Below are 22151 nucleotides of genomic sequence, written 5' to 3'. Positions count from 1 at the left end.
CTGCCTTTACATTCCACATATGCCTGTCCCTGCACTGACTGTATCAACAACGCTGCCTGAATCCCCCACACTTGATCTTTGCTACTGACACCTTCAAGAAACAGGACAATCCTCCCAGGCAACACTAACCTTTACAGCATCAGATGACTAACATGCTTTGAGGTCAGCACTGTCAGTTTCCTGCTACAGCAGATCACAAAGCCTCTTCCTGATAAACAAGGCTTATGTAGGCATTCCAGCTGAGTCCCACATTCCTGCAGGAAGGAGGTTGTGCACACTTCCAGTCAGATGGCTAAGATATTGAGACCTTCAGCATGCCCTGCATTGTTCACATCCAAACAGCACACTCTGTATGAGAACTTGGGAGAGCCACTCCAGGAGGGGAGGAAGAATCAGGTCTCAACCCGATAGGATTAGCCCAGCCCTGCCACCACCCACAGGCTTGGAATAGAAGATGAGTACGTCAAATCACTGGCACATCAGTGGTTCCAATTGAGCACAGTAACAGCCCCAAATCACAGAACTGCAGGGCTTGGGAGGGATCTCTAGAGATGGAACCCACTAAGCTGCTCAGCTAAAACCAATAGCTTCTGCTCTCAGCAACTTCTAACGCGAATCCTATTGTGATGTGATAGAGTCAGTACTCATATTTTTGTAGCTGTCATTATTCCATGCCCTATTCTGATTTCCTTCTGCTGTGCTAAGAAATGCTGATTTCCAGCCACGAAAAATTATCACAGTAGTAACTACGATTCTATGATTCTCCAAAAAACAGTGATCCCTTTCCTCTTAGACAAGAAAAGTGTTGTTTCTTACTTTGATATTACTAAACCCAACACTCCAAACTCTCTTGATTAAAACTAGCTGCTTTTATGACTCCTTATGAAACTCAAAAAAGCCCCAATTTCTGTCTAGCTGGTACCTGAGTGCAGTTCTGAAGCAGATGTTTAGCGGGGGACTCCTCGCACACCCATTCTTCTTGAAAAGCAGCTTCTGATACCCACTATCCTCTTGTTGCCTCTTGTGGCATCCTAATTCTGGCTTCACAAGCAGAACAGAGCAAGCCAGGACCACTCACCCCATCACTCCTTCCGTGGGCCGTTAAGAGACACAATACACACTGTCGTGCTTTGAGCCCAAAAAGTAAAATGCCATCCTACAGCAGCCTGTGGGTTGAGTAATAGAGGCAGGAAAGAAAGATGAGGAAGTGCTCTGCATCCATTTCATGAGCAACAGCAGACTTTCTGCTGTGCTCTGTCACCTCTGAACGGTGCATTAATTACATACTTTGCGCTCCTTCCAATTGCAACTGGTGAACATCTCTCAACAAAAGAGTTGAGAGAAGGGTCAAAGAACAGGATCTTGCACTCACTGCTGGGAACTGATAAACTGACAGGGGCAATTGCTTTCAATAAGACAATCCTGCAAAAATTTTTCATGGCTACAAATCAGGATTTGTTAGCACAGTAGCAGGAAATCAGAACAGGGCATGAAATACTGACAGTTCCATGTCAGGCTAAAATCAGCTCTCTCCTTCAGAGAGCAGAGCCTTTGCAAACACACCTCTTTCTGAAGGCTGCATTTTATATACAAGTTCTCTTCCACAAGCACAGGCCAACATTGAGGCCACAGACTGAAACCAATATAGGATTCACACCCAAAAAGCATGGGTCGTTCCTCACACAAAGATGGCAGTGGCTGTGGTGTAGGAGGAATTAGCAGCAGCGAGGAGAGAGGGTGAGAAGTCAAATTCCCGGCCCTCAGATGACTCCATTCTCAGCCCAAAAATGACACCAGGGACCATACACTTCCCCCAAACTTAAAATTTGTGACAGCCTACCACAAAAACACTTTTCCACCTACACCAGAATAGCAAGAGGATCTGCAGACATCATAAAACAGCTGATAATGAGGCAAAAAATGCATCAATTAATAAAGCAGAAAGGATCTTACTCCTTATCAGCTTCAGAGACTTAGCACCCATTTTAACTATTTAATGAAGGGACTGTCTCCTAGATATAAAGACATATGGCCGTAAGCAGTGCAAGTTCACAAGAGCAAAGTCTGAAAGGGCTGTTGTTACATCAAAAATGAACGGCCTACTTGAAAGGAATAAATAAAATGATAACACTGAAAAAGTTTACACTTAGATAAGTAACAGGAACACCTGCATGTAATCAAGCATCTTAACACTGAACACTATAAACTACAGATAAGCATATCTGTAAGTTGCTGAAAGTCAGGACAGCTTATGGACAGAAAAAGCTCTGCTCTTTGACTCTACTGCTGGTTACCTTAGTCCTCAACTACAAGTACCTTTTATCAGTACAAGCCACAGCAGTGCTGTTAGGGCCTTGGACCTTTACAAAGTACTTTGATTCACACCAATATCCACTTCAAAAATGGCACTGCTATGCTGTAAACATTAGAGATGGAGTCAGTTGACTCCAGCGACCATTATATTCTTAACGCCACACACAAAACTAAGAAAGAGAAGCTCTTAAGCCTGGCTCAGCCGCTATAGTACCTACTATCACTAGTTCTAAATGCCAATGGGTAGTACCACGAAGTTTCTCATAAGCCACAAGTTTTGAGAGCCTAAACCACTCCCTGAGCTACAACAAATACTTCAGTCCTCCCTATCCATACAAGTGCTCTTAATTCCCACTTCCCTACTACAGATACATTTTCTGACCCTCAGCCCACACACAGTAAGGTCCCTATACCTCACTAGCCCCAGTGCAGCACAAAGACCCCCACCAAGGCCTCTAGAGAAGGCAAAAGAAATGCCGCTAGAGCACAGCCTCGCGAACATCGCTAAAGGCCCTGGAAAGACCGCACAGAACGCCAGCTCCCGCACACGCCCTGAGCCGCGCGCCGCCCGGATGGGGCGGGGCAAAAGAGAGGGCAGAGGCCGCCCCGGGGCATCGGGGCGCATGCGCGCCGCTCCGCCGCAAGATGTCAGCTCAGGGGGATTGCGAGTTTCTGGTGAAGCGAGCCCGCGAGCTGGTGCCGGGAGATCTATGGGCGGCCAAGGCCTGGCTCATCACGGCGCGGAGCCTCTATCCCGCCGACTTCAATATCCAGGTGAGAGCTAGCGCACCGGCGCTATACGAAAGCGTGGCGCTCCCCCACACGGCTTTGCGGCGGGCGCTGCGTGACTGACGGGTACGTCGGCCAATGGGCTGGGGGGGCGGGGCGGGCAGTTGCCGTAGTGACGGGGGCACGGCGTTTCCGTTAATAGGCTGACGGAGCCGCCCCGCACTCCGATGGCAGCTGTCGGAAAGTTTTAGAGCTTCTCTTCGGCAGATGGCTTTCGAAGTAGATTGCGTTTCTGTCCTGCACTTGAGTGGGAAGCTCAGTTAAGGATCTCGCTGGCTGTTTTGTTTGTGTAGAAATGAAGGAGCACGTTAGTATCACTGCGTGTATGTGCATACAGACGTTGCACATCGTGTGGTTAGACAGTGCCGCAGTCGTTTCCTCTCAGTTTCCGTTATTCACACACGTGTCCTTTGAGTTGGTCCGTTGTCGTGCGGTTTTCTCGGAGCAGAAAGGATAATGCGATTGATGAATGCGCTCAGGAAGCCAATGTGCTGTCCTTGCCCCCTGCAGTATGAGATGTACACCATCGAGAGGAACGCGGAGAGGACGGCGTCGGCGGGCAGGCTGCTCTACGACATGTACGTAACACGGGGAGGTTTGTCCTACCAGCACGTTCTCAGATCATTCTGCATTCATTGCATCACACTTTGTTACAGGTTTGTGAACTTTCCGGACCAGCCTGCAGTGTGGAGGGAGATCAGTGTTATTACAGCAGCGCTGAGGAATGATTCACAGGACAAGCAGACTCAGTTTTTAAGGGGTAAGGATTTTACTCCAAGAATAGGGAGAGTCCAAAAGGAGCCTAAAGATAAGCCCTCTGGTTTCATAGCTAGTTGGGCAAGTAGTAAAAGCACAGTCTGGTAAGCTAGTGAAATGACCGAGCACTTGAAGTCTTCACATTTGCTGCCAGCAGCCATGGGCAGTTTTGAAAGCACCGTTTACACCAGACAAGTTGTTATATTACTCTTCTCTGAAGGTGCACTTCAGAAACTGTAAGAATAAGCAGTATGTCTCCCTTTGTGTATATGTTACTCTAATTGAGGAAGTGTTTGCATTTTCATGGAATGGAGTTCATAGGAATACATCTCAATTATAGGGAGAATATATTGATTTCTGTGTCTCATGGAATATTTAAATTGGGAAAGGTACTTTTTAGTTAAAGTAATGAAGTTAGAAGTGGTACGTAAGCAAAGAATTAAATGAAGATCTTGAAGAAGCATGTTTATTTTTTCACTGTTCTACTCATTAGCATTCTTACTTGTTACATTCAGTGCATCCAAAGAAACACAGGTTTCCTACAGGCTTCATTCAGAAAGATAGCATTTTAGGTTTTTTAGGCTCTGGTATTAAAAAACTGAAAGAAATGTAAGGAAATGTTTTCAGTCTATGTAGCAAGGTCACACTGACCTTGTCATTTACCCTTAATCAGCCACCTTTGCAGTTCAAACACAGTGAGTTGCACTGTATCTTTTCTTTAAAGGACTATTTGAAACCCTTCCTGGTCGAGTGCAGTGTGAAATGTTACTGAAGGCTACAGAGCAGTGTTTTAACACACTAGAAAGGGCAGAAATGCTACTGCTACTTCTGCGACGCTTCCCAGAGACTGTGGTACAACATGGGGTAAGAGTAGCTCATAATAAGCGTTTTGTTTGTTTCTTTTGTAAATGCAATGAATATTCCATGCTTTTTTAGGGGGATGAGGAGGAGGGGAGGGAGAAGAAAAACACACATACATACACACAGATTGTTGAGGAATATTGTAGTCTAAGAGATAGTATTGTTTGAGCTTTTTTCAGTTAATACTCACTGACGGCAAAATTACACTTTGAGGTTATAACTAGGCTCAGAGCAGAGCATTTGCTTAGATGTACAAGACTATGGTGGAGCCCTTTAAATACTGGCGTACTTATATTGAAGCATAGTTTGAAGACTGTAAAACCTGTTAGTTCTGAAACTAACTTGAACTAACATATTGCACTTCATTCCCGCAACAGGAAGTGTGTGCAGGTCAGGTGACAAGCTGCAAATGTAAGGAGTGGTAGCTTTCACCTTGCAGTGCACGTCTTTGCTGATACGCTCACAGGCACAATTCTTTTGGTCCAGGTTTTGTTATCGCCTGGCACTGCTTTTCGTCTGGTATTACATGGTGCTAGTTTAACTACATAGATATTAATGCATCCAGTGAAGTAGTTAATTCCTACTGAATTATTTTCAGTAATTGTTCATCTCCATTGAATTGCAATTCCAAAAGTTTCCAAAAACACTGGTCCACCATTTGTTTTTTACCTCTGCTTACACAGGTTGGCCTTGGAGAAACGTTATTAGAAGCTGAAAATATTGAAGACCAAGAATCCCCGGTGAATTGTTTTAGAAAATTGTTTGGTAAGAAAACGCTAATATTCTTGTCTTTTTGTACAAGCTTATAGAATGGCAGTGAGATAAATTTGGAGTTAAGTAAATTGCTATCTTAGTATTAAGATTAGAAAAGCACTTTATTCAGAACAGTGTCAGGCTGCTTTAGGGCAGGATTACCATCTGCCACAAACAGGTATTGCAGTCATTCATTTGAGGTTTTTTGTGATTCTTTGTGATACTGCTTTTCTGAAAGAGTGGTCAATGGGCTGCCCGGGGGAAGGTGGTGCAGGCACTGACCATGGAGGTATTGAAAGAGTGTTAAGGCTCTGTGCTCTGAGGAACATGGTTTAGTGAGAACTATTGGTGATAGGTGGATGGTTGGACTGGATGATCTTGTAGGTCTTTTCCAACCTTGGTGATTCTGTGATTCTATGATTCTTTCTGGTGTTTGGTCTGCCAGAGATGGGAATTTACGTTGCTAATTGAAAAACTTTACTTGGGACAAATAGAATTAAAAAATTCTGCAAACTCTAACGATTTTGTTTTTCTTCTTTGCTATTTTAGTTTGTGATGTTCTTCCTCTAATAATTAACAACCCTGATGTTCGACTTCCTGCCAGCTTGTTATATAAATACCTGAATAAGGCAGCAGAATTTTATATTAACTATGTAACTAGATCTACACAGACAGAAAGCCAGTATCAAGGTAAGAGTATTTTTACAAAATCAGACTTTCTTAAAATACATTTTATCCTTACTGAAATAGGCTTATGAATGCATCACTTCAGTGTAATGTATCTCGTAGAGAAAGATAGGACAAAATGTCTGAGATGTCCTCATCCAACCTGCCAACTCTGATTACTCTGAAAGCTCAAACGTGTTTTTTTACACTTCTCCTTAGTTATACATCTGTTAGTTTGATTTCTTTCTGAAGAGAAAAATGTATTTATTTTCATAGGTTCACAAGATTCATCTGATCTTATGTCTCCAAGCAAACGTAGCTCTCAGAAATACATAATAGATGGTCTGACAGAGAAATCATCCCAGATTACAGATCCGTGGGAGAGGCTGTTTAAAATATTGTCTGTGGTGGGAATGAGGTGTGAATGGCAAATGGATAAAGGAAGAAGGTGAGAAATTTTAACTTTTCCACGTATTCCTTTTTGAGGAAGATTGATCTTAATCCTTAAGCAGATGAGTCAGAGAAGGACTTTAACATGAGGAAAGATTTTCTGTAAATTCAGCGCAGATTTCTTTCAAAACTGTATAATGTAAAGTAAAAATGTGAGCCCCTTTCAAATGACTTACTAAACTATATCCTTGTTGACTAAAGTCATACATAAGAACGACAGCAGTGTGGGATATCCTTTCCTAGGTGCCACAACAAATTAAAAGGTGAATATTTAGTGAAGTTTCACTGGGATGTGTCCCTAGACTTCCCTGACGTGCAGCTGAGATTTCCTCAGCAAAAACATTAAGTTTTTCACATTCAATGTGAACTGTTTGCTTTAGTTTTTGGTCTGTGTAACATGCTAATTTTTTCTTTCTTTCTTTCTCAGAAGTTTTGGAGATATTTTGCATAGAATGAAAGACCTCTGCAGATACATCAGTAACTTTGATAGTGATGCTCATGCTAAATACAAGAATCAAGTAGTGTATTCTACAATGTTGGTCTTCTTTAAGAATGCATTCCAGTACGTCAGCAATATCCAGCCATCTCTCTTCCAAGGTTAGTTTTCATTGCTAATGCCTTCAGGATCTTTCCTCAGTAAAAAACCCTTGTAAAACTATTGGTTCACAAAGTGACATGGATTCTCTTTAAAATTCTCCCAATCTGTTGTTCTTATCAGCAGAAGTAGTTCAGGACAACTTCGTACTGGGTTGGAGCAAAGATCTGTTTAACGTAGTGTTACAGTTTCAAGCTCAGTTAGCAACAGTAGTCTAGAGAGGAGAGAAGCAAAAGACCAGATGTTACCTATAGCATTGCTAGAATTCATTGCCACTGTTCTATCAGCATCATGTTTGTTTTCTCCTCTGATTTTGATTCTTTGAAGCTTACATTTTCCTGGCTTCTGTATGGGAACTGCTGTATCATGGCCTGAACCTCTAATTGATTACCTGAGGCAAGCAATGAGTCAGCCATGGGAGTGCAGGTGAAGGTAATTCACCTGCCCTACCAGAAGGGATGGAGCCTGGCTCCACCTCTCCTAGATCTCATTTAAGTGCTGACTGCCACTGAGGAAGGATCTCTTCTTGGTGATTCCTCCTTGTTGAGAATATTGAGAGTCTACAACATTTTTAAGAGTTTTGTTTGTTATCTTCCTGTTGCGATGATCTTACTTAGCCTAACTTTCTTGTGTATTTCTTAATTACAGCATCTGTATATTCATTGATTATATAACCTTTTTGCATAATTTAAGCATGATCTTTAAAAACATGTATTGCATGAATCTTTATTTAATTTCTGAATTGAGCATTTTAACATGAATGTTATCTGCTGTTTTTCCTGGCCTCATAAATCTGCTGCATTGTCAAATTGCTTTGAGATTCTCTTTATGGGAGTGTTTTGTGAGCCCTGATTCTCAGTAAGGGGTACACTTGTGTTTCTTATCTTGTCAGATTGTGTTTTTTGCCTTTCTTGGATAAAGTCTGATCTGAATTAGTTGTATCTGCTATTCTCTTTTTCTGCAGTGAGTAATAATTATTTATTGATGTTACAATGGCTGACTAATAATGAATTTAAAATTTTAATTCTGTGAGTATTGTTTACAAATCTTAGTATCTTTTCCTGCTTGAGGTAATGATGAGTGGAGTAATTGTACACTGTGTGGTGGGGAAAAACAAAAGCTACATTGTCAGACCAGTAGCTCTGAATTTTGATTTGTGACTTTCTTCTTGTCACATGTATGAACTTAGAGGAGATCCTGAGAGAGAATTCTCAGTGCGTTTCTCTTACGTAATTCTTATTTGCCTAGTTGAGGACTTGAGAAGTGAATGTGGCAATTCACACTTCTCAGGCTTGACAGCAGTTGCTATTTGGGCTGATGCTTTTAGTGTTTCATTTATGACACTAAGTGCAAGAAATAATTAAACTCTGTAACCTAGACTCTAATTAAGCTGAAAAACTTAAAATGGTTATGTATAGCTTTCAGTGTAATGCAAGGGAAGGCTTGCAGCACAAGCAAAAGCTGAAGTTTGCTTAGATTTTTAAGAGTGGAGGTTTTGGTGTAAAGATTATAGTATGCTTGCTTGCTACTGACAAGAACATATCCTTTGGAATGCAAAGTGGTTCCATGGGTGCTCTGAGAAAGGAGAGTGAGTAACAGAAAAGCCCTCTGCTTTCTTCTCAGGTTTTACAAGTAGGCAGCTCTTGAGACTTCAGTGTTAAAAGTCTCCCAGGATCCCACTTGTGGTACATACTTATCTGTTCTCACAAACGCTATTTTCTACACTGACTTGGCCATTTTAAGTGCGCGCAGGTTACATCGTGACACAAAGATATGATACAGAGGAAGTTCTTTGAATTTGCTATAACTTTTGCATAGGGGGCATTTAACTGATGGTATCTGGTTTGAATCTAGTTGAAAGAGGTAAAATCATCACTTAGTAAGCATAGTAGGTTGGTGTAGCACCAACTGACAGCTTATGCATCACATAAGTCTTAAATCACGCAAATAGTAACAGGGCGAATGCAAGTACAGAAAACTCTTGTTGGCATTACTGTGTTTTCTGGCAGATCTCAAAAAGGGAAAACGGATTAATGCATTTCCCCTTTCCTTTATGTTTCTTTTTGTCTGAGCTTTGCATATCTATGTGTATTTAGGTTATGCTGACTGAGAAAACATTTTGGGAAGTAGGAATTTTGCAGTGGTGGGTGATCGTGTAGCAGTCTGTTTTGAGATTGTGGTATAGTCCCATTTTCTATTTAATGAAACTTGAGCATTGAGATCTGAAATAACAAACACCAGGTCTCACAGATTGTTCTGTCTTATCAAGGAAAGCAGAAATCATGTATGTTTTGCCTCAATATGGGGCTTCTGTAGAAGCTTTGAGAGTGGTGGAAGCTCCTGTACAACTGAAATTATATTGAATGGTTATAGTGGACAAATCTTGCTTCTTTGAGGTATTACTACCTGTCAGCATATTATTTTGACTCCTAATGAGAATGTTTTTAAAATATTGCTATATTTGTAGCCATTAAGTCTGGAGCTATCTGTTCTGTTTACCTGTTGAATAACTGTGTTGACATAACATTAATTAGTGCTTGATGAGAAAAAAGTTTGTGAGAGCATATCTTACGACTGCTCTGTAAGAAAAGGGCTCATAGATAGATCCTAAAGCCTATAAAATATTTGTTGTGAGTCTGGTAAATGTGTTCTAACCTTTACTGTAAGGCTGCTTTGAGGAAAAACAGCTTCACCCCGGCTGCTTATGCAACTTAACTGAATTGCATTTCAGATTACATTCTTTAACGTATTCTTTCAGTGTGAAGGAATAAGAATCAGCTTGATGTAAGCACAATACTTTTCAGGTCAGTTGAGATTTAACTTATGTTTAAACCCAGGTCCAAATGCTCCAAACCAAGCCCCACTGATTCTTCTTGAGGATGTGACCAATGTCTATGGTGATACAGACATTGATCGTAACAAACACATACACAAAAAGAGGAAACTTGCTGAAGGAAGAGAAAAAACAATGGTAGGTTCTCTAGATTTCTTTCTGTAAAATGATGGCACTGATACTGGCATTTCAACATTAGAGGTTTTGATGTATTTTTAGAGCTACCCCACAATAGTAGCTTCTGATTATATTATAGAAACATGCATTTTGCTAAGAAAAGCAAGAGTAAAACAAATTTTGTAGCAACTGCTGTAGACATGTGGATATGAACATTTCAGCTTAAAGAAGCTATGAAGAATGGCAGTAGCAGTCAGATTTTCTACAGGTGTAGCTGAATTAATTGACTTAGTATTACTGGAACTGTGAATACATTTACTTCAATAATGGAAAACATTTCATAGAATTTCAGATAGAAGTGCTTACACTTACATGGGAATATTTTCTTTGCGTTATGCCACTGAAGACTTGAACTGAGTGGTAAAACGTAATATATATATATATATATATATATATATATATATATATTACGTTTTATATATACGTTATATATATATCCTTGAATCAGTAATCTGGCTAAAGCATGTCTATGAGAGTGATCTGTAGGGATACTCTTTATCATGCTGTGTCACTGACTTTATTGGTAGCAAACCAGGTTGTTCTAATGTCAAGAAAAGCTAAGTGAAATAGTGAAAAGTCATGCAAAGACTATGAAATTAGGATGTTGGAATCTCTGTTTTGGGACTGTGTATGGGAACTACTGAGTCACGGCCTGAACCTCTCATTGATCACCTGAGGCAAGCCATGAGTCAGCCAGAGGAGCACAGCTGAAGGCAATTCACCTGTGCTGCCGGAAGGGGTGGAGCCAGGCTCCACCCCTCCTAGACCTATTTAAGGGCTGGCTACCAGAGGGGAAGGATCTCATCTGGAGATTCTTCCTTATGGTGTTTCGTGGTGAGCCCAGCATAAGCCTTCGATTTATTCTCTCTTGTTATCATAGTCCACTTTGCCTAACTCTCTAGTTTATTTTGTGATTGTAACATCTTGATATCCATTGATTATACAGGACTGCTTACTTTTGTTAAGTGGAACTTCTGTGATTTCAGAATTGTATGAAATCTAAGTATTGAATCTCTGGATTTTTTGTTGATAAGCAGAGCTCAGATGATGAGGATCCTTCTGGAAAGGCACGAAGTCGTCATATTGCAGTTAATAAGGCAGACCTTTCAAACTCTATTGAAGTACTAGAGAGCTTTAAACTGGCAAGAGAGAGCTGGGAGCTGCTCTGTTCACTGGAATCACTTGACAAAGGTAAGCCTAACTACAGACAGTGCTACGCTTACTTTTTATTACCGTTGTTCTAGTATTGTTGAAGCTCAATTCCAGCCAGTGGAAGCCTTTGAAATATGGCTTAATTTGCATCCCTGTTATTTTTTTTTTTTATCTGGGTTCTGTAAGAAGCTGCTCTCAGTTGTTACTTTTCTGAATGTTATGTTTCTTGGCTTCTGTTCCATTCCTTGTGTCTTTGCTTGTTCACTGGCTTCTTTTGGAAGAAGCTTCCACTGAAGGATCAGTTGATTAGTAGTAGTGCTTCTAGGTGAGGACGGGCTCCTAATGGGTGCTTTAGTTCATGCTTAAGCAAATTGGTTTTATTATCACATTAGATGTTATCAGACAATATATCAGAACAAATTTATCTTGGGGAAAAGTAAATACTGTTATTTAACAGTATTTGTTGGACACTGAAGAAAAATATTACAGAAATATGGTTGTATCTGATTGTATTGAAAGAGTATCCTATTTTTAAAGGACTTAACATTCATGCTGTTTTGTATTCAAAATACAGCTATATATTTCTGGATCATTGTTTTTTAACACAAAGCTATCATATGCTGCTTTTTTCTCTGATAACTAATACAGAGTTCACCAGAATTTGTTTGTCGTGGAAGACTGAAACCTGGCTTTGGTTAAGAATCTTTCTTACGGACATGATTATTTACCAGGTAAAAAAGATAAAACACTGAAAACGACTCCACACTATTGCTCTTTCTTTTAGTGAAAAGCTACTCTGATTAGCTTGTCAGATGCTTTGTCTGCTGACTTCATCCTTTAAAGTATGACCCTTTAGGGGATGGAATCGCACCATTCTTAGTGCAGAGCTAGGTACCCTACACAGTATTCCTGTGTTAGTTTTTTTAGTCCAGTTAGCATTAGCATATGAAGAAAACCAGTAGGTGTGATGAAATTAAAATGCAGCTTGTCTGCCAATACTTTCTGTTGAGATACCATCAGAGAAAATAAATCACAGGTTTTAACATGCTTCAATTGGATTTAAAATTGGTTATCTCATTAGAAATTAGTTTATAAATATCATCCTTCTATTTCCAGAGCAGAGGTTGTTCTTTCATGTATTTCCCTTTGTTTTGTTTTATTCTTGCAGAACAAAAGCTGTTTCAAGCCTTATATAACTAAATGAAGTGATAGCTAACTCCAAGGACCATGATTATTTATTACGGTTATGGGACTCTACGTAAATGCTTTTTAAAGCAGAGTTGTTTGTCTCCAGCCTTGCAAGGGCTGGATCCATGCTCATGTACATAGCACATCACTGGGGAGTTTTCTGCTAGACAGAAATGTTCAAGCCTTGTTATTTAGACACCCACTTTTTTGAAAGCTCTCTATAAAGGAATTTTTATTTGTCTTTCTACCCATCTTACACTCTCTGTTCCATCTTCCTCTTAAAGGGGCAGTACAAAAAGGCAATTAGCAGCCTGCATCACTTGGCAGCTCTTCAGGGATCTCATTCTCCACAACAAATTACAGGACAAGGATCACTGGAAAATCAGAGAGCGCTAATCCAGTTAGCAACGTGCCACTTTGCTCTTGGAGAGTACCGGGTATGTACAGCATTCCATGCACTGCTCTTTTAGATGGCACTGTGGTTCCCATCTGCTTTGAGTTTCCATGTCAGTGTACTTCCAATAGGGTATCAAATGCAAGCAATGGTCTGCAGAAAAATTGGTGCTTCACTGGGAAAAGAATTGCCCTTGCTGCCTAATCTGAGCTTACTGCCTAATCTGAGTATCCATTATTATCTCACATATACACTCTATTTGGTAGCTATGATTTGCACTGTTAACTAAACAGTGACTTATTGTAGCTAGGAGTATTTTAGTGATCTGTCAGTGAAAGCTTGATTTTTATTTTTTTTTTTGAGCTGCTTACATTAACTGAAAGTTTTAAAATATGAAGATAATTCTTGTGTATAGACTTCATGTTGCAGGGGAAGGAAAGGTGTATAGAAAGTACAGGTAGCTTGAGTAAGGATTTCAAAGCATCCTAGTATTGTTGGAGTAGTCTTTCCTTTTTCTCCAATATTTTTTCATTAGGAATCTAATTATATATCTGTTCAGACCTCTTATTGTCTCTAGAAAATTGCATTAAAATTTACAGCATTTCTGTCATAGTGTTCAATTGTCATTTTCCTGTTCTATTTTTACTACAAACAGGACAAATTCTTAAAAACTACTTTAAGAATTGATTGGAAAATGTAATATTTCAAGATAAAAATTTTGCATTTTTAATGATTTAACACTCTTAAGAACAACTAAAATGGTTTCAAGCTCTGAGATTGCTTAATGGGATTCATATCACAGCCTTGTCTCTTTGCTCAGTTAAGCTAAAATATGCATTCATTCTGCAGTTCTAGCACCAAATTTTGCCTTTTGCTTTGTCTGAAATTTTTAATATAATTAAACTTAAATTAGACTTGTCTATTTCCTGCCTATTTTATTTCTATCTTGTCTCCTTTTTATAGCAAACATGTGAAAAAGTGCTTGACCTCATGTGCTATATTTTACTTCCAATACAAGAAGGAGGTAAAGTACAGGAGGAGCAACCCAAAGTCAAGTCTAAATTCAGAAAAGGTATGCAGTTGCTATTACCCTAAGCTCAGGATTGTCTCAATTTCAGTCTTTGTTTATATATGATGTATATAATTCTGTGTTATATATAATACTATATAGATAGATAGATATCTATATAATACATTGTGAAAAACAGAGGTAGTTCTTGACGTCTTCTTTTATTAATTTGTATCCTGCTGATGCCTATTAAATTGCTTTGGGGACCAAGTCCTTACACAGTACAAGAGAAGAGAAGAATATTTTTTTTTTAAATGTATAATGTCACATTTTGAATCATTTGTAATTGCCTTCTAAGTTTTCTTCCCTACTGGAGACTGTAGGCAAGTGTTTATTTTTCTTCATTTGGATTTCTTCCAAACTTACAGTCAGAAGAGCACTTAAGAAGTCTGTGATAAACTGTTCTGTTGCAGGGTCTGATTTGAAGCTTTGGCCATGTACCAGTAGAGCTATCATGCCTTATTGCCTTCATCTGTTGTTAGCTTGTTTCAAGGTAAGCTATAGCCTGCTGATCTCAAGTCCATAAGGCCTAACATACATCACTGGAGTCCTGAAATTGCATGGCCTTATCCCAGTGGCGGCACCAGGTGTAAGGGGCTCTACTTCAAGTGTTTCTCACCTCAGTGGGTTTGTGAACGGACACTTCTGTTTGAGGGAAGGAATAGCATTTGTTCTTTTTCTCTTTTAGTCATTGAAGTTTGAGGCAGAGAAAATAGGATTTACCTCAAAATACTTTTGCCTGTATTTCTAGACTTTGCTATAAATCACTGAAGAGAATTAGGCTGGGAATTTCCAACCTGTTTTAAATATATATGTTAAGGCAGCTTGAAATACACTTCCTAAAGAGCTTGTTTTGTATTTGCACAGATGTAGTTAAATCCAATCAGTTTAAGTGTAGTGTGACTTTCCTTATCTTATCAATGCCTTTTTTTTTTTTCCTGAAGCTCAGAGCTTTCACTGACAACAGAGATGACACGGCATTGGGCCATGTGATCGTTCTACTTCAGCATGAGTGGCCAAGGGGTGAAAATTTGTTCCTGAAAGCCATCAACAAAATCTGCCAGCAAGGGAACTTCCAGTATGAGAATTTTTTCAACTATGTCACAAGTATCCTTTCCTTAGCTGGGGATGTCTTTCACATCCAGTGTTATTTGCCTGGGTGATGAGAAAGCTGATGGCTAGTTTCAGCAGGTTCTCTCTGTGAATAGTATTCTGTATAATGTATGTACAATGCAAGCCTCTCACAATAACTGCCAGTAAATAATGGACCATAAATACGCCTTCTGTTACCCTTCAGACACTTCGAAGTACTTCTAAGTAGTGTTGGATGTTGAATCTTTCTCAGTAAGATATGTGCCACTGAACTACAAGATTGTTGTTTTACTATGCCAGGCTTAGCTGGTGGTAACAAAAATGAAGTGGCTTCAAAGAATTGAATCATTTTCATTATTATCGCTTGAATGCTTTGTGTGGGTAAGCTTTGGTGTTAAGTAAGATAACTTATGTCAGGGTTCATGCAAAGCATGTCTGATATGTAGTTGGCTTTCTTATATACACTTGGATCAGTATGTGCACACAGTTTAGTGTTTAACTGGAGTAGACATCCAACCATGGTCCTGGAAAGCTCAGGTTCAGATTCCTTTGTGAGACAAAGCTCTGTTCAGAGGCTGAAATAATGGCAGTGTTCAAGGAAGAAAAGAAATGGCTAAATAAAGGACAAAACAGGAAATAGAAAAGGTGGTATGTACCATTATATCCTTCAATCTCAGCTTTGCTTTGCAGAGCATAGGGAGAGAATATGAAATCAGCTAATGAATTTCTATGGTCCTTATGACATGAGCTTTTCTTGCAGTCAGACTGTATGTACAAAAAGAAATTGACTGACTGATGTATTCCTGTGTAAAACAAGAAACCATTTACAAAAAATTTTTTTTCCTTTGTTTCTGGAGGGCTGGGGATACATGCTGTGATCTTCTTTATCACTTTTAGGAATTGGATGCTTTAATAGCTGTTAACTGTGGTTGTCCTGTGGGCAGTGTGGCCTCTATGCAGGAGTAGGGATGTTGACTACATTTTTCTTCTTTAAAAAAAAAATCTTTAACGTGTTCTTCAGATATTGACATGTTGGAGGAATTTGCTTATCTGAGAACACAGGAAGGCGGGAAAATCCATCTGGAACTGTTGCCAAATCAAGGAATGCTGATCAAGTAAGGATGAAAATATATTCTCTTTTTTTTTAAAGTAAATTGTTCTATCATCACATTTATTTAATATTCAGTGTATTAAGTCTATCATAGCTGTGAGTTTAAATGCAAGGAGTTGGATAAGGAGCTCAGAATCTCTTCCACTGACCTGTGAACTCCTCTGTGGGGTTCTTCAACTTTAAATTCCTTATACAGAACTTTGTTATTAAATGTTGCATTTGCTTTAGAATTGTGTATTACAGTGATGCCGGACTGCTCTTTCAGCCAGAGGCTTGACTTGCCTTTGCAGGAATTCTTTAAGAAATGAAGCATGAGTGCAAGCTGTTAATAATTTGGCTGAATTACAGTGCTGAACAGAAAGCACTACTTGTTACAAACAAAGCTGTGAAAGGCTTAATATAAAACATCAATTATGTTCCAGGTGTATAACCTTTTGTCTGAATTAGCAGACCGTCTGTCATTATGTACTGAACAGCCTATTCTACTCAACTTTTTATTGGATGGTGAAGAAAATTAATAATATATATTAACTTGCAAAGTGTTCTTTGTTTGGAGTTGAGACTGAACTGTTGCAGGTTTCAAGAGGCAGGATGTTTGGGAATATCCTGATTGTTTGTTAGAACTTGATGTATTTTAGGTTTATGAAAGGGAGACTAGTAAAAATTTGCCAATGTTCTAGTGCAGGTCAGTGTATTCTGGCTGTTAACTTAGAGTATAATGGGGCTAAAGTTTACAAAAAAGGTAACTGTTCAAATTCGAACAAGTAAATCAATTTTCCAGAGTACTCTTTCAAGCTCTTGATTTTCAAATCTTTACTCTTGCTGTATCTCTCTGCTTGTAGCCAGATGCATGAAAACAAAAATCGGGGTGTGCTGTTCAATGTATGATGTTACATAGTAGTCTTTGTCAGCAAGAGCATTCTGCAGGGAAGACCACACCTGATAAATTCTTGGCTGCTGTCTCTAGTTAGTTTTAATAGCTTAGTGCTATTTCATTGGATTGCTGCTTTTGCTTTAATTTGCATGGCAGCTTTTTTTTTTTTATTGTTCTGACTTCACCTCAGAACAGGTGATGAGCAGTGCTTCTAGTGAGACAAATCTCTTTGCCCTCCATCTGACCAGTGTTACGTTTTCTGAATGATGGCAAATGCTTGGAGAAATCCATTTCTTTGTGCTTATTTTACTACTGTGGTCAAATATCCTGTCCAGATGGAAGAGGCTGAGAGTAAAGTGTCTCTTACGTGTTTGAGATCCATCAGAGATGATTTTGTCAGGGAGCTGAGCGGGAGGAGACTCCCTGGTATCCCAAATATTGCTTTTGCTGGAGTGGTTTTGAGGGTCAGACATGGTGCCATCAGTGTTGACCTCAGTGGCACTGGTTAGCTTACTTGCCTCCTCCAGCACTTCTAATCAAGTGTCAGCACAGCTTTGTTTCCTGGGACATTAGCTAGCTACTTCTAAGTAGTTTGCAGGCTGAAATCTGCTTACTGGCTTTCATCTTTCAAAAGTCTCAGCAGTTCTGGTTGTTTGAGCTGCTGCACTATCTTCCTAGTGATTGCAGAGGCATACTGTTCATGCACAGGAGGATGCTCACGGTTTTTGCTATACCAGCCTGAAGACAAAAATCTTTCCTTTGCCTGGTCTTTATTCAGAGTAAATGAGCATAGAAGTCCTCTGTCATAATTAACAGTATGACAGGTATGTTTTTTCCTTTTTTTTTTTTTTTTTAAGAATGAGCTTTTGTATTGTGACTTCTTATAGAAGGTTTTCTTTTCGGGTAAAACTTAAATTCTTACACCAATATCATCCTCAGCACCTTACTCTTCATGGGAGACCATTCCTTTTTCTGAACTCAGGAAGTAAACTACACTTTTTCTTAAAAGAAATATGATACTGATGTATGACTGATGTATGGTCTTGGTAGCCTCTCAGTCAGGTTCTGCAAAATGTAATACACAGCTTGTGAGGTTTCCCTTTCCTTGGTATCTATGGTGAGAATATGAAGTTCCACAGTTTGGGTTTCATCAGGTGGTAAAGCCAGCTCATTGTTTGCACAGCCAGCAAGACTTGTACAATGAGCTCTGAGTTCTGCTAATATTTGCCTTTCTACTCCGTTGTAGATAAGATGGGTTTCATAGCTGTACTGATTACCTGTGGCTGCATTAGCTAGAGAGGTTAAACAGGAAAAGAACAGTATGCAGGAAGTGACTGATTGATATCATGCTCCTATTTTTGATAATCTTAGTCTAATTAGACTGATCTTAGACTACCAAACACTGCATGAACTTGATGTGAAAGCTGATCAGTTTTCTACCTCTATTCCCATTCCCAGCTCATCTCTCCTTGAGGATGCAGGAGGAATTCTTAGTTGTGAAACAAACCATCTTGAAAGCATAGTTTTTATTCTGTTTGTGCATTTGGGTATGTTTACTTTAGTAGATCTTGCAAACAGTCTGCAGATGCAGTTGTGCAGAAATCTGTTTGCAAACATCTGCCACCATGGGACCAACAGTGTCTTGCTGCTATTTTTCATTTTCTATTTGCCATGTTCAATTTTGCCAATATTGTGTTCATTCATGATGAGTTCTTGAAAAAGTATCTCAAATGATTGAGTAATTCCTTTGAGTATTTTATTTCGGTTATCTTATCTGTACTGTAGAGGTTTTTGTGCTACTAACATGGTTGTTCTTAAATTGAGGTGAATTTTTTTTTTTAGCATAGCTCTCCATCCACATTTAAGTAGTATATACTAATCAGAAAGCTCATCTGCAAGATCTGGAGGTAGCCACCTAATTCAGTACTAGAGGCATATATGTCCAAGTTTGCTTCTCAGCTCCTTAGCATCTGTGGGAGTGAATTTCGTACACTGCTTGAGTGCCTATGTGAGTTTTACACTGTTTTGAAACTTGGATTAAGAAACTAGGCCTGTTCTCCTTATACCAAATTTCCCATTTCTCCCTAGGTAGGGCATTGGATTTGCTCTAGGATGTAAGTGTAAGATGATTATCCTGTGCTTTAAGTAGCACACAGAGATGAGGACTTCACAAAGACCAACTGACACTTTTTGGATGGTAGTTCACGTGACCCTGGGTTGTAAGCATCACTGCAAATATTCCCCTTAACATAAGGGCTCTGAGTGGGCATTCCTGCTGTGACATTACACCACCCTATAGCAGCTTCATCTGTGTGTGGTTAGAATTTGAAACAGTTAAAAAGGTCATCTGTGGATTAACTAAAGGATATGTATGCAACCTGTAACAAATACCGTCATGTACACCATGTGGCTGATACCGGCTGTGCATGCATTTGGCTTGAGCTCAGCAGCAAGTCCCTTACCTCAAGCTGTGGGCTCTCCCTGACACTCTCTTCTCTGACATGCTCTCACTGGCTGTGCAGGAAGACTGTGGTATCTGCAGTGCTCTTCTCCAACCCTGTAGTTTTACTGTCCTCTTATCCTGTGTTCTCCTTGAAAATAAATTTTTTGATACTTAGATGGATATAGTTAATGTAATTATTAATATTATATATAATATATGGCCCAAGACAATTTGTTTTCACTCAGTGTGGCCTAGGTAAGACAAAAGGTTGGACACACATGAATTAAATCTTTTCTGATGAGCACACTTCCTGGGATGACTAATGACAGTTCATTGTGTTACAAACTGTGAGTTGATTTCTGCACCTACCACTGTTCTTTCTCCACACAAATATACATATCTATTTAGGCTACATTTGCAAAGCAGCCTTAACAATGAAATTTGGGGGTGTTTGTATGTTCAGTGTTGTTCAGTCCTGCACTCCTTAGACTGCTTGACGGTCTTACTGCTTTTGGGCTCATCTTAGTTCTCTCTTGCCCCTTCTTTTTTTCTGGATGGTTGTTTTGCACCAGAGGATTAATTGGTGTGTGGGTGTTTGAATACTGCTATTTGCTGTTTTTTAAAGGAATTCTAGCCCACCCATGGGGTTACTACAGCAGGAATTCATACCTGTGCTACAGCCCAGCATACAGACTGCTGACAGGTACCAAGTGGAAAAACCCCACTCATAGTGTGATGTGTTTTGTCTACGTGTTTTACTGCCCATGGTTTTCAGCAACTTATTATTCAATATCTTTTTTTTTTCCCTCCATTTGTGCCTACATTGCCTGGCAAATCATGTTGTTCTATTTAACCTTTTATTTTTCCCATAAATTGCCAGTATCTGTGTCCTTTCAATTTAATAAATCACTTTTGAATTAAACAAAAGTAGAAATTGGTCAAAACAATAGCGGTGTTCAATCATGTACTTGCAAGCGCATAACCTTTTCAGGATAACACTGGATCCATTTGTAGATACTTCTTGTCAGCTGAGCTGTTACAAAATGTTTTCTGTTGTCCAGCCATTATGTGACAGACATCTTCAAGAGTTCTGCTGTCTTGCTCTGTAGCTGTAGGTTGTTAGAACCTTTAGGTTGTAACTGAGCATAGCACTCACCTGCCAGCAATGTTTAAGACGGTGAAGTGGAAGACGACTTAGCCTGTAAACTGAGGATCCTAGAGTGTTTTCAGTGCAGTTTTGCTTTGCCCAGCCTAGCTCTAGTCTTCCAGTAGCCTCTTTGCCTTTTCCATGTGTAACAGAGGTCTCTGCTGCCTCAGCAGAAGGAGAGTGACTGGGAACAGAATTTGACTTCAACAGGTTTCCTCTCAAATTCTGGAATTGGTGATTTAATTGAAGGTGGAATGCTATTTTTTTGTTAGGGCAATTCCTAGACTTTGCCATTCTTCATTTCCAGCTTTGGTGTGCCTTCACCATTTGTTCCCTTTCTGTCTCTCACTGTGCATGCTGGGTATGGTCCAGGTCTTCACTTCTTATTTCTGACTCAGGACTCCTCTCAAAGCTAACATTTTTACTTTTCCTCTCACATTTGTTTTTATGCTGTTCCTTTAGTGGTGCTAAGGCTTTCATTTTAGGACATACCCTTTGCCTCCTGGACCAAGTGTGGCTTGCAGGTAGATGCTAAGAAGTTTGGGTCTAAATGTACGGAGTTCAAGATCAGTGTGAGTGGAGTCTGGAGCTTTAGCACTGCAGAACACTGTTCTATGGACAAGACTCCAGCTATTGAACATAACAGGCCAGCATGAGGAGCAAGAGCCATTAGTAAGGAAGGCCTTTTCCAGGGCAGTAAACTGAGTTTCACCAGCCAGAAGTGCTTTAAATTGCTCAGTTAATAGCTCTTTTGTTCTGTTAGAAAACAATTCTTGATCTTCTGCTTAGAATACTTTCCTGGTATCTAGTATCTCCCTAAGAGCTCACTTCTACTGGTGCACACCCAGCTGGGCTTCATTTCTGCACTTTGTGTCAAGACACTGTACTCTGTACTGTGAAGAGTTCACTGCACCTTGCATTAATTGGTACCCATAGGATTCTGTGCTTCCTATGTGCACCCTCCATGCAAGGAGAACATCATAAAAAGCTAGGTTAACAAAACACATTCTCCTGTTATGCAGAACTGCATTGTTTCCTTTCCTAACAGCCACTATAACCAAAGAATTGAAAGCATAGTCACTTATAGAACTCCTAACTTTTGGAACACTCTTACACTATGAAATACTTACTTCAATAGCCAGTACAAGCTTCAGATCTCCTCTATAAACTGAGGTATGATAGATGTGCAGGTAGTGACATGTAGTGCCTTTTAAATTTCTGTAGTGCTCCAAATAACCCTGATTTGGTTTTCGTCTCTCTTCCCTTTATGACTTAAGGCATCACACAGTTACCCGGGGTATAACTAAAGGAGTGAAAGAAGACTTCCGCCTGGCCATGGAGCGCCAAGTCTCACGCTGTGGGGAAAATCTCATGGTGGTCTTGCATAGGTTCTGCATTAATGAGAAAATACTGCTCCTTCAGACTCTGTCTTGAATGGACTGGATCATGGTGCACTGTCTCCCACGGAGAGAGAGGCTTTTAGCTATC

General features: G+C 39.7%; 1 protein-coding gene across 3 annotated transcripts; it reads left to right on the top strand.

Moving 5' to 3' along the window:
- Positions 1-2958: 2958 nt before the first annotated feature.
- Positions 2959-22097, top strand: INTS10 (integrator complex subunit 10; the record flags this gene model as incomplete). Of its 3 annotated transcripts, none has more annotated exons than XM_079534534.1 (18): positions 2959-3087; positions 3613-3680; positions 3759-3862; positions 4583-4722; positions 5403-5484; positions 6022-6162; positions 6415-6586; positions 7016-7185; positions 10021-10154; positions 11231-11384; positions 11994-12076; positions 12818-12970; positions 13891-13999; positions 14410-14489; positions 14941-15103; positions 16110-16203; positions 20142-20219; positions 21941-22097. In XM_079534534.1, the coding sequence occupies 18 exons, from the start codon at positions 2959-2961 to the stop codon at positions 22095-22097; spliced, it is 2211 nt and encodes a 736-aa protein (XP_079390660.1). The 3 variants fall into 3 exon arrangements, with proteins under 3 accessions (XP_079390660.1, XP_079390659.1, XP_079390661.1); XM_079534533.1 differs by having other exon boundaries at positions 11228-11384; XM_079534535.1 differs by lacking the exon at positions 20142-20219.
- Between the last annotated feature and the right edge of the window lie 54 nt (positions 22098-22151).

This window comes from Tetrao urogallus (genome assembly GCF_951394365.1).
Source record: "Tetrao urogallus genome assembly, chromosome: 4".
Lineage (NCBI taxonomy): Eukaryota > Metazoa > Chordata > Aves > Galliformes > Phasianidae > Tetrao > Tetrao urogallus.
Note: the sequence above shows the minus strand (reverse complement) of the source record. Positions and strands in the feature narration are given on the sequence as shown.